At 36.3% G+C, this 13,845-nt stretch overlaps 2 protein-coding genes across 3 annotated transcripts in view; both read left to right on the top strand.

The window, feature by feature from the left end:
- Window positions 1-1,735: 1,735 nt before the first annotated feature.
- LOC129364127 (ERO1-like protein alpha) lies at window positions 1,736-9,138 on the top strand. The gene is made up of 15 exons (XM_055036576.1): window positions 1,736-1,933; window positions 2,972-3,088; window positions 3,170-3,253; window positions 3,545-3,586; window positions 3,672-3,751; window positions 4,137-4,189; window positions 4,445-4,565; window positions 5,483-5,544; window positions 6,162-6,188; window positions 6,261-6,353; window positions 6,421-6,667; window positions 7,054-7,123; window positions 7,414-7,500; window positions 8,196-8,332; window positions 8,800-9,138. Exons 1-15 carry the CDS (start codon window positions 1,847-1,849, stop codon window positions 8,858-8,860), a joined length of 1,368 nt encoding a protein of 455 aa, XP_054892551.1. The 5' UTR covers window positions 1,736-1,846; the 3' UTR covers window positions 8,861-9,138.
- Window positions 9,139-10,451: 1,313 nt separating this feature from the next.
- The window catches only part of pacsin3 (protein kinase C and casein kinase substrate in neurons 3), a 25,702-nt gene continuing 22,308 nt past the window's right edge, over window positions 10,452-13,845 (top strand). For both annotated transcript variants that reach the window (XM_055036577.1, XM_055036578.1), the window contains exon 1: window positions 10,452-10,839. The gene's annotated coding sequence lies outside the window, so the exon portion shown is untranslated. The remainder of the gene's footprint in view (window positions 10,840-13,845) is intronic.

Genomic DNA, 13,845 nt, shown 5'->3' with positions numbered 1-13,845 from the left:
TAGAAACAGCAAGGACATTTCTGACTTTCAAAAGTCACAAAATTGCTAAAAGAAAAATAAATAAATAAAAATAACATTCTGCATTCTCCAGGAAAAAAACTTGTCAATTTCTGAGTTTGAAAATTAAAACGTTTGTCAAAAAAAAAAAAAACAGAAATGTTGAGATTAATCTCAGAAATCTTCTATAAAGTGCGGGAAAATTTGAAAACACAAATTTATTAGATAAATATAAAACAAATTTCTATAAAAAATTGACATTTGTGAGTTTGAAAAGTCACATTTTTCTATAAAAAGTCAAAATTTTGAGATTAAGTTAATACATTTTCTACAAATAACAAGGAAATTTCTGAGTTTCAAAAGTTGAAAATTTGCTAGAAAAAAAATCAATAAAAAATAATCTCAGTAATATTCTAGAAAAAACAAGGATATTTCTGAATTTGAAAAGTCAAAGATTCATCTCAGAAATTCTCTAGAAGAAAATGAGAATTTTCTGAGTTGCAAAATTAAAAATCTACTAGAAAAACTTTATTTTTAATTAATCTAAAAAGTTCTTAGTTTTTTTCTACCACATTTTTCACTTTTCAAGCACAGAAATGTCCTTGTTTTTTCTTGTCAATTTCTCAAATTAATCCCATTCAACACAGTCAACACACGGACAGCTAATAAAATGAAATGTAACTGTTTTTGCGAAGGGACATCAAGACTTTTGTCTTATATCGCCCCCGCGTGGCTGATGTGGGACATTACATTATAGAGACGTGACACTTTGAAGAAACTGCTAATTAGTTTTTATAAATGAGATTTTTTTTGAGAACTACAGACTGGAACCTGAAATAATTTATGTGTTATAAAATAATTATTAATCAATTATCTGTTTAAGCTGAATTAGTAGCTAATTAACATTAAACTGGGTACATTCAATTAGTGATTTAATGATTAGCTATTATTTTAATTGTGTCACTTTTAACCCTCCTATTTTTAAGGGGAAAAAACCCATATTATTTTCTTTCCATTTTATAAATATGCATGTGTATGTAGAGTAGCTACTAATCCTGCCACTATACAGAATAGAGACATAAATAAATAAGCATACGAGTGAATGCAAAAAAATAAAGTATTTTTCACATATATTTGCTTTAATATTTAATCATCTTTGAAATAACTATTTATTTGTTTGATACTCCTTTTGTTTTATTCTGTCTTTGTATTTTCACACACATATTTATGTTCTTTTTTTTTTTCCAGGTTCTTGATCATTTATACCACAATTCCTTTAAACATCTCCAAAACTGTACCTCTGACTCCTTCGCTTCAGTGCAATTATTTATTGGCTAACTTCTTAAATCGTGATAAAATGTTATAAAATAATGGTGGGATTATCAAAAGTTGATTTCCAGTTTTATATCATGGTATATAAAAAAGACCCTAAAAACAAAAATAAATCCAACGGTAAAATACATCTGTTCTCTATCGCCCCCGTGTGGCTGATTTGAATACACACGGATACGTGACAAAATTCAACGAAACTGCCGATCCGTTTTTAAACACACTCTTGTCCTCTGTGAGAACCATGCAGCGCGTTTGTTTCACCAAAACTTCATTTTCCCTCAACAGTCGTTGCCGGTGGAGACGTACGTGAGTCAAACAAGCGCGGCAGCCGGACGTCACGTACGGCACGTCGCGGATTGGAAATGAGGAAACGTCAGGAAATGACACTTCACTCCGATCACCGCCTCCTCACAGCTGCAGCCGCCGAAGCGGCTTTTCCCCCTCATTTCTCACGAAACGCGCCGCCTGAAAGCGGCTCCGGATCAGCTGTAGGAAATAAAACCCCAGACGGACCTTGATGGAGTCGGTGGTCTTCCTCCTCCTCCTCCTTCTTCTCCTCCTCCTGCAGGTGCCCAGATCTGCACACGGCAGGTGTTTCTGTCAGGTGAGCGACGTCCTGCCTCAGTCCAACCCAGATGGTCAACAGTGGATAAAAACTTTTCAGACGTTATTTGTGTTCATAACAATATAACTGAAAATGCAGAGTGTTATTCCTAACTCACGTAAACTTTAAGGAAAAAACAATAATCTTTTTACACTGTAAACAATGTATCCGTCTTTGCTGATAATATTCAACACCTTACATCAGACTGATTAGACTCAGGGGCGTTGCTAGCTATTTGGGTGCCCTACCTGTAACACCAAAAACCCCCCAAATGCAAAGAAAATGCATTTTTTCTTATTTAGAGGAATCATTCTTGTCTGTAAGGCCTTGATTAACATTTAAAAGTTGTGTTTATTGGTTTTTAATGCTTTTGTTGTCATTGAGATGTACATATAATGTTATAAATAAAAATGTGTTGCTATAATTACTAAGGCTCTCAAAAAAAAAGGATTAACAGACACTGAATTAAATGTAACAATGTGATCCATAAGTAGGACTCATTCTATAAAGTGCTGTTAGAATAAAACTTGATCTTTTCACATGCTGTACTGTTTTATCCAAACCCCTAAAAATGACAAAAACAAAATGTTTACAAAGACAACTGACCCATATAATCACAAGATGTTATGTTTTCCTGGGTAAGATTTATTAATTGGATTTTATTCAAACTTTAAAAAATCCTTAAGTTAAATCCTTATTTTAGATTAACACTCTGCTGTTTAGTGGAAATAATTTTTGAAAGCTGAAGATGGGATTCTCATGTCTTTGTTGCTTTTGTATTCATAATTTTTCATATTCAAAGCAGTATATTGTTGCTTCAGGAATAACTACATAGAAAATTAAGATTTTTTTTTCTGTCTACAACAGTGAAATAATTTCGGTGAGGCTTCCTGCCCATACAGGCCATTTACATCTTATATTAAAGTGGCACTTACTCAACGATCAGTCTCAGTTTCTTTCTGAGAGACAGACATTCAGTTTTTTAAGACTTAACTGAGGAATTTATGATTCAAATAAGACAAACATTTTTCCTCCCAGGTCACAGGTGAACTGGACGACTGCACATGCGACGTCGAAACCATCGACAGTTTCAACGAGCAGATCTTCCCTAAACTTCAACCTCTCCTGGAGTCCCACTACTTCAGGTTCTACAAGGTAATGCAGACTGACTCGTAATTCACAGATTGCCGGATTAAATCATCTGTTTCTAAGCGTTTCTGGTGACCTGTTTTCCAGGTGAACCTGAACAAACCGTGTCCTTTCTGGACGGCAGACAGCCACTGTGGTCTGAGGGACTGTGCTGTGAAGCCTTGCTCACCTGTAAGTTTCACCTGGATCAACTAATGCAAACTGTTTTTCTTCTCTTCCCTACAGATTCAGCTGAAGAAAGCAGAACAATTGTCTTTGTGACAAACCGCTTGGAAGATAATGTTTGAAGTTCTCAGCTTAGAAATGGACACACACTTCACTGAAAATGGAGTTTCTACTATCAGACTCATAAAAACTTTAACTTGCCTCAGTTATCATCTCGTAGATGCGAATCACTTTTTAAAACGACCGGAAGTGGAAAATATTTGACTTGAACTTTGGAAAATCTGTATTTGTTTCCAGAACGAAGTTCCAGAGGGAATCCGATCCGCTCCACACGACAAGGTGAGAGACTTTAAAGTTACTGCACTTCATACGTCACAAAACTGATGGAAGTTACTTTTTTAAAATAAATAATCAATATTTTTAGTATTCTGCAGAGGCGAACCAGCAGCCGCTGACTGAATGTGAGAAGGAGAAACATCTGGGAGCTGTGGATGTTTCTCTGAGGTGAGTCAGAACCAGTTCGACTTTTTCTGTTATGGATGAATTAAAAAGCTTGAAAATCAGCTTTTTTTAAAAAAAAAAAATGTAAAAAAATCTGCTAATTTATAATAACCTCCATCAGTAACAGACGGCGTCTGTTTCTGCAAACCGACAACCGAAATTCTGAGTCAGACGCTGTGAAACTGAATTCTTAGTTTTATGTTGTGTTTTATTTATGATATTTACAGTCATTTTCATAACAAGAAATTGGTTTATGTGCCGCAGCACAACAAATGGTGGCAGTTATGTTTGACTGTCCAGTTTTAAATAAGGTTTCTATTTATTGCTATGATGATGGTGGTGATTATTTATTAATTATTATTATTATAACTTCTGCTTTTGTTTTCAGCGAGAAGACAAGAGAAGCTTTGCTGGAGGCCGAGCGTTTCTGTGTTGTTGACGGTACAGAACAAAATAAATGCCCATATAATAATAATGGTGACAATAAAGGACTATATTCAACACAAAGTGATTTATAATGCAGAAAATACAAGACAAGTCATCATCTTAGTGACTGGGAGTAAAGCATGCTGTTTGCATATTTTAGGAAACAGAAGTGAAGACTCGCTTCTGTTTTGCTCTCTCGGTGTTGCTGAAATGGCCTGACACATGGACGACTGTTTGGGCCGTTTGTGACTAATTGTTGCCGTTTCCCAGACGAGGAGTCACCGGACTCCCAGTACGTCGACCTGCTGCTGAACCCAGAGCGCTACACGGGCTACAAAGGTCCGGCGGCGTGGCAGATCTGGAACAGCATCTACGAGGAGAACTGCTTCAAGTAAGCCGCGCTGCAAAACGAAACGGCTGAGAGAAAATGTTCTGGATGAGGCGTCTGCAACCTTCACCAGAGCTACAACAGGGCTAGCTTTTTCATAACTAATTTAGTTTCAGTTTGTGTTAGAACTAAAACTAAAAAATATTTAGTTTTTTATTAGTAGTTTTAGTTTTGTCTTGCTTTGACAAGACAAAGCAAGACAAACCGCTTGGAAGATAATGTTTAATTTTAACATTAATTTGGTTAATTTTAGGTGCATTTGGGTAATGAATTCTAAACATTTTCAAAAAATGTATTAAATTATTGCTGAACAAGAAACTGCTCTGAGTTTTTATCCCAACTTTTGTCGTTGCCATTTTTTAAGGGGAATCAATGTTTCTAATGTTTTTTCTACTTACTGTTTGTTATTTCTTTTTACTTAACAATAATAACTTTATTTCTACTCTCAGTCAAGCCAATTAAAACTCATCCAGAGATGCAAATGCTACACAACTTTCTGAAATAAGACAACTTATAATTAACTTCTAATAAAAATGCGCTGTAGGAAATTTGTTGACCACGATTTTATGTTCATTTTTAGGATTAAAAATAAAAATAAAATATGCCAAAAAGTAGATGGATAAATGTGTAAGAAAAACAAAATTTTCCTTACACACTCAAAAAACCTTTTTTTTCTTGTGTTAATGTCAAAAAATCGAATCTAAAAATATAGTATGAATAATTTTAGTGCAATTCTTGGTAGGTGAAAATTCAATGCAAATATTAGTTATTGTAAATGTAAGCCAAGCTCATGAGGACTCTTTGTGGAAGAGCCGGAGCGGCAGGTTGCAGACCCCTGGTTCTTTGGATCAGTTGAATCAAAGTTCAGAAGCTTCACCATGAAGCTCCATTCATGTTTCTATGTTTTCTTTTCATTTCAGGCCGTTTACCGTCAAGCGACCGCTCATGCCTAACCCTTTTCAGGCCAGCTCAGGAAGTGATGGTGAGCTGTGTTTGCTAGCAACAGAACTCTACCCGTTAGCTGAGCTCCAGCATGTTTGTTCAGCTGGTTTTAGAACAGAATAGTCTTTTATTAATCTCACAGTGGGGAAATGCACTTGTTATAGACGCACAGTAATAAAATACACCCCACTGGATGTGTTAAAAAACAAACCAAAAAATATAAACAAACGTATTTTAAGTACTTATGAATTAAATAAAATAACTAATTTACAGCTGTATGTGCTGTACAATGGCTGCTGGAAGAGACGAGTGCTTTGTTGTTGACTTACCTTCCAGAAACCATTTGCTGTATTCTTCTTGTTGTGCAGGAGGCTCCACATCTGTTTTTCAAAGACTTCCACTTGTATAATTGCACATCTGGGGTTCGGGGCGTGGCCAGTAGCACCTTATTGGGATTTAAAGTGACCCTAAATCAGCTCATTCTGAAAGGAGCTAAAATAGGCAGAAAATGTTATTATCTAAGCATAATTTAGTGCTCAAAATGTAGTAGGCATCCTTTGTACAGCCAGTAGACCTATCCTAATATGTTCAAGGAAGCATTATAGATCACTGATAAGCTTTATTGTCGCTGTTCTCACAATCTGGTATCCTTCACAGCGCGGCCTTTCTACAGCTGGCTGGAAGGTAAGTTTTGTTTCCTGGAACAGCATGAGATGTTCTGGAGTGTTTTCCAGTGTGGCTTGTTTCCTGTCTCAGGTCAGTGTGTGGAGAAGAGAGCTTTCTACCGCCTGATATCTGGTCTCCACGCCAGCATCAACGTCCACCTGAGCGCACGGTACCTGCTGGACGGTGAGACATGCTAATGTTGCTGGGTTTCCATGTTCGTGATGTTTTTTTAACCCTCCTTTCTCTTCAGACGCGTGGTTTCAGAGGAAATGGGGTCACAATGTGTCTGAGTTCAGGCAGCGCTTCGACTCTGATCTGACGGCCGGCGAAGGCCCCAAGAGGCTCCGCAACCTCTACTTCCTGTACCTGATAGAGCTGAGAGCATTGGCCAAAGTTCTGCCGTTCTTCAATCAGCCGTCCTTCCGTTTGTACACGGGTCGACCAGAGGAGGACCAGAAACACAAAGAGCTGCTTCTAGAGATCCTAAATCTGGCCAGGTCAGTCTGCAGTTGACTGGTTTAATATTTATTGTTGATTAATGGTTCATTAGTCCAAAATTAACTCCAACCAATTAACTAATAACATCTATTTAGACGTTTTTCAATGTTATAGTTTGGCTGCCATCCAGCAGAGGGCGCCGTTGAATATTTGGGTCAGACCTCAAGTTCTGACCCAAATGTTCAACCAGGGATGGATGTTTCTCCACAGAAAAATCTCAATGTTTTGTTTGAATTTTACAGGTTCAAGTTTAAATCTGAATCAATGCGAGTCCTGCAGCCTCACGTTTGCAGTTTCTCTGATGATTAGAAGCAACATTCAGACAATATGTGAGCATTAAGGCTTTATTGCAGCGATTTATTTTGGTTCCTGTTTATTCCTCCAGATCTTTTCCTCTGCACTTTGATGAGACTTCTCTGTTTGCTGGAGATGAAAAAGAAGCAGCACAACTGAAGGTGGGAAACAATTAAACATGTCAGTGCACTTTTATACAACTAAGACATTAAGATAATTCTTAAATGTCTTATTTTCCAAAATGTGTTGGAAAACAATCCATGAAACATCATATTGGATCAGAAATCTTGTTGCGTTTGTTCTGGCCAGCAGAGGGAGACAAAAATCCTGCGATTTCAACGCAATCAGTTGTGCACGTGTTTTAACACCTGTAATAATGTTTTTCTTTAAATGTTGCCATAGATTAATCTATTTAATTGTTTATCTTGTGAATTTTCACTTTTTCCACCAGGAGGACATCAGGCTGGCGTTTCTCAACATCTCCAGGATCATGGACTGCGTCGGCTGCTTTAAATGTCGCGTCTGGGGGAAAATACAGGTGCGCTCGAGCTTAAAAAGTGAACATTTCATTTTAAAATCCTCATTGAGAACTTCAGTGACCAAAGGTAGTTATTTATTTTAAAGAAATACATTTTAGTTTCTGGTTTAAAATAAGATAAATACTGTATTGTTATGCAATGTTGCAGTTTGCATAGAAAACAAAATGAAAATGAAAATTTTGTTGTTTCTCCTTTTAAGAAGAGAAGGATTGTTTCCACTTTCTGCAGGGAAACGTTTAGCTGGGAAACATTTGGAGTCGTCATTAGAAAAACAACAAAAAGTCAGTTTCTTACCGTATCTGTACTCTCCGTAGGAAAGGTCGTTGTATGACTTTGATGTAAAAATGTTATCAATTCACCAAATTAACTCCAGGTTCAGTTTAATGTGAGCTTGTGATGCATTGAGCCTCCTGTAAGCAGCTTTTTGCAAAGCGAATATGTTTATATGGGAAAAAACTTAAATTATGTGCATGTATTTTGATTATGTGCAACTTTGGATCAAAAGATTATTTTAGATTACAGAAATTTAGCTGGAAATTTGGAAAGGATGTATGCTGAACACCAGTGGCTGTTCAAAAACTTACATTGTGACTAAATTTGGAAGTTTTGTCTGAGAAAAAAATCCTTTTTCTCTGCATGTATAGAAGTTGGGCATCATGTCTGTTTTTTGTTTTGCTCTGTGTGTCTCGGCCAGACTCAGGGATTAGGTACGGCTCTGAAGATCCTGTTTTCAGAGCGACAGATTGAAGCGCTGCCCCAGTCCAGAGAGCAACGACCCAGTTTCCAGCTCAACCGGCAGGAAGTCGTCTCTCTCCTCAACGCCTTCGGAAGGTGGGAATCTGTCCCTTTCATAATAAAACATTTTCCATCGACTTTACGGGGACCCATTGTGTTTCCTTGAACAAGTTCATGATCGATACGAAGCATCAGATTTTACACGAAACCGTTTTTAGATGAGTTATCCTGTTTTTGGGTTCTGTCACCTTAAAAACAAATCAGCTGCTTCTGGCCACGCCCCCAACTAGGGTTGCTAGGTAACAGGCTGGGGCTGCTGGGTAACGACGCGTCGATTCAAAACATCCTGATGGTTTTGAAACGGCTCATTTTCCAGACACCAAAAAACACAGATGGGAAGAACAGTTGTTGTTTTGGTTTATAGAAACGGTTGAAACACAAACTCAACTATTTAACAAAAGCGTAAAATAATGGGTCCCCTTGAAATGTGCTTTCCAGAAAGTTCTTGAAAACTAAATTAGTTTCTTCACGCTTCTCTACAAATGTGCGGAAAACGTTCTCAGGATTTCCACGAGCATCAGAGAGCTGAAGACCTTCAGATCGCTGCTGGCAGAGGACCGATGAAGACGAGGAGAATTTTTTAGACCCTCATCCACAAACTGCACTATGGCCGCCATTTTAATCCGGTCATATTGTTATCAACGTCTGCAGTGATGAGGAAGACTCAGCTGTTATCAACTCCACATATTTTCCTGTAAAAATGGCTTTTTTATGTTGAATTTAAATAAAATTTGAGATTTATGTGAGATTTAAATGCCCTTTATGTTAACTTATGTGAAATAAAAATTGACTGTATTTGCAGATTTTTATTTAACAAATGACTTTAGTGCATAAAGCCAATAAAATCCCCTCAGAAAAGTCAATGTTGTCTGATTTAAATAAAAGTCTAAAAAGGGTTTTGCTCTGTGGGTGGCGCTGTTGTTCAAGAAACTAAACCAACAACATGTTTTTAAAGTAATGGTTAAAACACAACAAATACGTTTTCCGTAATATTAGCGACATTTTCACAGCTATAGATGTCAATTTTTCATTTTATTTAAGAATTTTAGGAAGTTTTATTGTTTTTTAGTTTCCATTTTGGACATTTATAAACAGAATATGAAACAAAATCATCTTGTTTTGGTAAACCAAAAATGTTCACAAACAACTGATTGGCAACGTAATTTCAACTTTTATATTTATTTTCTTTTAGTTTTGATAAATGCCTCATCCTGAGATGGTTTCTGACCATCTAGGAGAAAATTTGGGAAAATTGATGACAGAATGTTTATGTTTATAAATGCAGAACTAAATCTTGAAAATTATGGAAGAAATTTCCCATCAACAATCAAGTTCCTAACTGTTGATGGGAAATTTCTTCATTTGTAACATTGTTACATTTCTAACAATGTTCTAACATTTCTAACAATGTTCTAACATTTCTAACAATGTTCTCTTTGTTACAACAATAAGAACAAGAGATTCTGAAAATGCTTAGTCATCTGTTGCTATGGAAACTCCCGCCTTTTCGTTTGTATTTCCTTTTAATTTTTGTGTCAGGAGAAATGCCGGACTAAAAATCAAAAAAAGAAGAAATGAACGACTGCAGGCTATAAATCCAGTTTAAAATTTGTAGTTTCAAACAATAAACTGCAATAAATATTTGCTGTATTTTTCAGAGACTCACTGTCCTGTTGGATCGCATTTATAGTAGAGACTGAACAGCTAAATTGGGGCCATAAAGGTTATTGAAAATAATAAAACTTCAGTCTGAAAAGTGGTTTTGAACAGTTTTTACTTGTTTCAAATCTTTGCTTTCAAAATGTTTTCAGTCTCAATTTTTTTCAGTTTCAGATTTTTTTTAAATTAAAAAATAATTTTTTCGATTCATAACTATTTTTTGTCTTTTTTAACACACTTTATTGCCCCAATTTAGCTCCATACATGGAAATGAAAATGACTAGCACTTGAATTAGTTATTTGTAAATTAATTGAGACTATATTTCTGAGAAGTTAAACTTTATTTTGTCAGACATTTTTGTCCCTCTAATTAAAACAGTTTTTACTCAGAGAAGTGAAAATTCCTACGGTCCTGTAAGGCAGCATTGAGCCCTGCGGCAGTCAGTGAAGGGTTAAGCTCTGTAATAGGATGAATGGATATTGTGGTGAGCAGCATCTGATTACAGAAACGCCAGCAGCTCGGAGGGGGAAGACGCTCAATATCAGCAGGAGAAGCAACATTTAATTCCCCCTGTGACGAAAACAAACTTCCTTCTCTCCTTTATCTGCGCAGAAAGCTCAAAGTCAGGCTTTTTTCAGTTTTGACCCGGAGGGAAGAGGAAAAGCTCGCAGTTCTGTCGCGGGATGAATGAGGAGGTTTGGGCATAAATGGCTGAAGGGGGCCGACTGTCGACGCACTAAACCCTGCAGGATGTCGCAGTTTGCGGAGGTGTGAATTCAGCGGCCAGGCGGCGGGTTTTCAGGCGAATATCGACCTTTCCCGGCTAAATAAGAAGAGTTTGAGGCTTCAGCTCGGCTTGTTCCGCCAGCGCGGAGTTAAACAGGTAAGCCTTCTCACCTGGATGTCTGGATGCAGCTTTTGGTGTTTTAGTTCGGAGTCTGAAAGCGAGAAAACCCTCAAACCTTTCAGAAAGTCACATTTTAAAGCTGCCAGTCTGAAAACTCTTCAGACTCTTTCCAATGCAGTTTGTCGCCTATTAAAAGTGCCAAGACCCGCATTTCTATTCGTTTCTGCTTTTATAAAACATAAAAACATGAATCAATGTGTCAAAATGACCCGAAAATGTGTCCACGTTTGATGACATCACATAAGGCAGGTGATCAGGCTCTTTGATAGCTTGCATTTTTTCATCGTTATTCACATCATTTTAAAATAAAATATTTACTTCTAATGGTTTTAATAGTGTTTTGTTCATCTCCAGAAAACAGAAGAACAAAATTTAAATCAGTTTTAAACACGTTTTTAACACAGAGAAGTAAGAAATAACTTAATTTCTTGTCCATTCTTGTCTCTTGTGATGCCATTAACTCAAATTACCACAAAGCCGAGTTGGCAGTATTTTATTTCTTCAGGGTGGGACAGAAGCACCTGGATACCTGGACCAAAAAAACAAAACAAATCCCAACTCAACATGGACCAAATTTAAAACGGGTTTTGGTTGAACTTTGACTTATAGGTCCCAAAAAAACAAAGAAAAAAAGTCTTTAGTCTGATTCAATCAACTCTAAAAATCACCTTATCTGGTAACTATTAATATAATATTTTGCATGTTTTATTGTCTTTCCTCTTTAAACATACAGTTTTAAGTTTCTACCTCTGACTCAAGCAGGTTTTTGCTGCGGTTGTTTAGTCATTTAAACTTTTTTAATGTAGTTCTTACATAGCAAAGAACAAAATATGCACATTAGTTGGAAAGATGCAACTTCTGGTAATTATTTGCTGTTCCAGATTTTTGCAAGACTTGATTCATTTCCAGAAGAAAAGCTCTGATTGATTTATTTTAATCTACAAATTTGATTAGACCTCCATCTAAACACTTATGTAGCTTTTAAATTGTCAATGTAAAGTTAATTTACTTTGCTCAAATTTTCATTTGTTTGTTTTGTGTCACACAGAAACGCCACTAAATTAGCTTTGATTCAAAACTATTCAAACTTTTGTGCATCCAAAACAGAAATTTTCATTCAAATGTGGTGCAAACTTTGACAGGAATTTCCCTTCAAGTATTTTTATTTAAGTAATGGTTGTTTCTTGTATACAAAAAACACATTTAGCTACGAATATTCAGTTTAAAATACAAATGAGGGATCAAATAATTATTTAATTATTCCCATAATTAATCAGATTAAAAAATGGCACATTTTGGTGTTTCATTTATCCAAGTAAGTTTTCTTTATACAGAAAAATTGCATTTAAAAATGAAAATAACTCATTGCCTGAATGCAATATCATAATATTCTTTACATCAAACCAAAATATGCATCTGCAATCAACTTTTCAGAAGATTTTGTCTCAAATAGGAATGCAAACTTCGAAATCAAAATTAAATATCTTTTTTGCATCCAAAGCAGAAATTTCATCAAGATCTGGTGAAAATTTTGACAATAATGTCCCTTTAACCATTTTTATTTATGCTCCAGTTCTTGCTTGTAGACAAAAAGACACGTTTGGCCATAAATCTTCAGGTTGAAGCTCATATTTTTGTCTTTTAAGTTCACGGATCGATGGTCGTCCCTTCAGGCGGCGGCAGAAGTTGCCCGCTCAGCATTTATGTGACAGAGGAGAATCAATACGGCGGACTGCGCTGCAGCTTCAGACGCAGCCGTCGATATCTGGGCGACTGCAGCGGGTTCAGCTGATGCAATGCAGATTTACAAAGATACTGATGTTCTTCATGCGAGTTATTAATCTGTAGGCAGATGGATTAAAATAAAATCTACACATTGATAAATCTCTGCTGTGTTAGAAAGAGGAGCAGCTCCAACTCTGGAAGCTCCAGATTTATTTTTGGGCTGTTGATGGGAGCAAAGAGGCTCAGCAAACCTCCTGAAAATAAAACAATGAGCTAAAAAAACCCTGGAAGGCTTTGTGCCGCCGCAGATCGTTTTAAGTCTCCCTGAGGGATTTATTCTGCTAACGGCTGGAGAAAAGCTTTCTGCGCGTTTGTTGTTGTTCTACATTGTGATTTGTGGCCTTTAACAGTTACATCATTTGCCACAGTTATGAAGCTAACAGGGAAAATGGGTTAAAGTTCAACTTAACATAGTTTTTGTATAGATCTAACACGGGGGTCCAAATTTTTTGCCACGTGGCCAAAACTGTCGACTCCAAAATCGCCGCTGAAAAACCCAAAACCCTAAAATCAAATCCTAAACTTGAACGGGATTTTTACAACATCATATTGTAGATGGGAAAAAAGAGTGCATTTCTGCCAAACACTCAGAAATTTTGTGATGTCAGAAATTTTCTACAAAATTTTTGTCATTTCAAATTCAGAAATTTTCAAGTTTTTTTTTTGTAAAAAAAATTCTGACTCCAATTACAAAATCTCAATTTTTTTTTTCTTGCAAATCTTTAACTTTTGGAGCTCAGCTTGTTTTTTGGCCGTAGTTGATGCTGTAATAAATCCTTCAGTTTCTTCTGACTGAATACTTTTATTTTCAGTACTGCGAACAGGATTTGGGTCACTTTCTATCAACATTTTTGCCGTACTTAGCCAAGTGTAAGAAATAATCAAAAGCTGATTTGAGAGGTGTAAAGTTGGCTTTTCATTAAAGTTTCTGGATAAACTTGGTTTTAACTTTTGTTAAAACTTGGATATAAAAAGATAAATACTTTGTGTTGTCATTCATCTGCATCAACAGGACAATTTTTAATAATTTTCGAATTGCAGTTGGGGACCACACAAAAGCAATCTAAGAGCCACAACTGGCCCCTGAACCGCACTTTGGACACCCCTGATGTAGGCTTCATTTTAAATCCAAACATAAACTTATTCAGTACGAACATTTTATCAGCTTGTTTTCCTTCTCTTTTTATCAGATCATCT

This window comes from Poeciliopsis prolifica, unplaced genomic scaffold (genome assembly GCF_027474105.1).
Source record: "Poeciliopsis prolifica strain line A6 unplaced genomic scaffold, Auburn_PproV2 SCAFFOLD011, whole genome shotgun sequence".
Classification (NCBI taxonomy): domain Eukaryota; kingdom Metazoa; phylum Chordata; class Actinopteri; order Cyprinodontiformes; family Poeciliidae; genus Poeciliopsis; species Poeciliopsis prolifica.
Note: the sequence above shows the minus strand (reverse complement) of the source record. Positions and strands in the feature narration are given on the sequence as shown.

Bases quoted from the DNA above. Each gene is read 5' to 3' on its own strand.
- LOC129364127 (XM_055036576.1), top strand. From the start codon at position 1,847: ATGGAGTCGGTGGTCTTCCTCCTCCTCCTCCTTCTTCTCCTCCTCCTG. The intron at 3,587-3,671 runs GTGAGAGACTTT...CAATATTTTTAG, and splicing joins GATCCGCTCCACACGACAAG to TATTCTGCAGAGGCGAACCA. The intron at 8,333-8,799 runs GTGGGAATCTGT...AAACGTTCTCAG, and splicing joins CTCCTCAACGCCTTCGGAAG to GATTTCCACGAGCATCAGAG.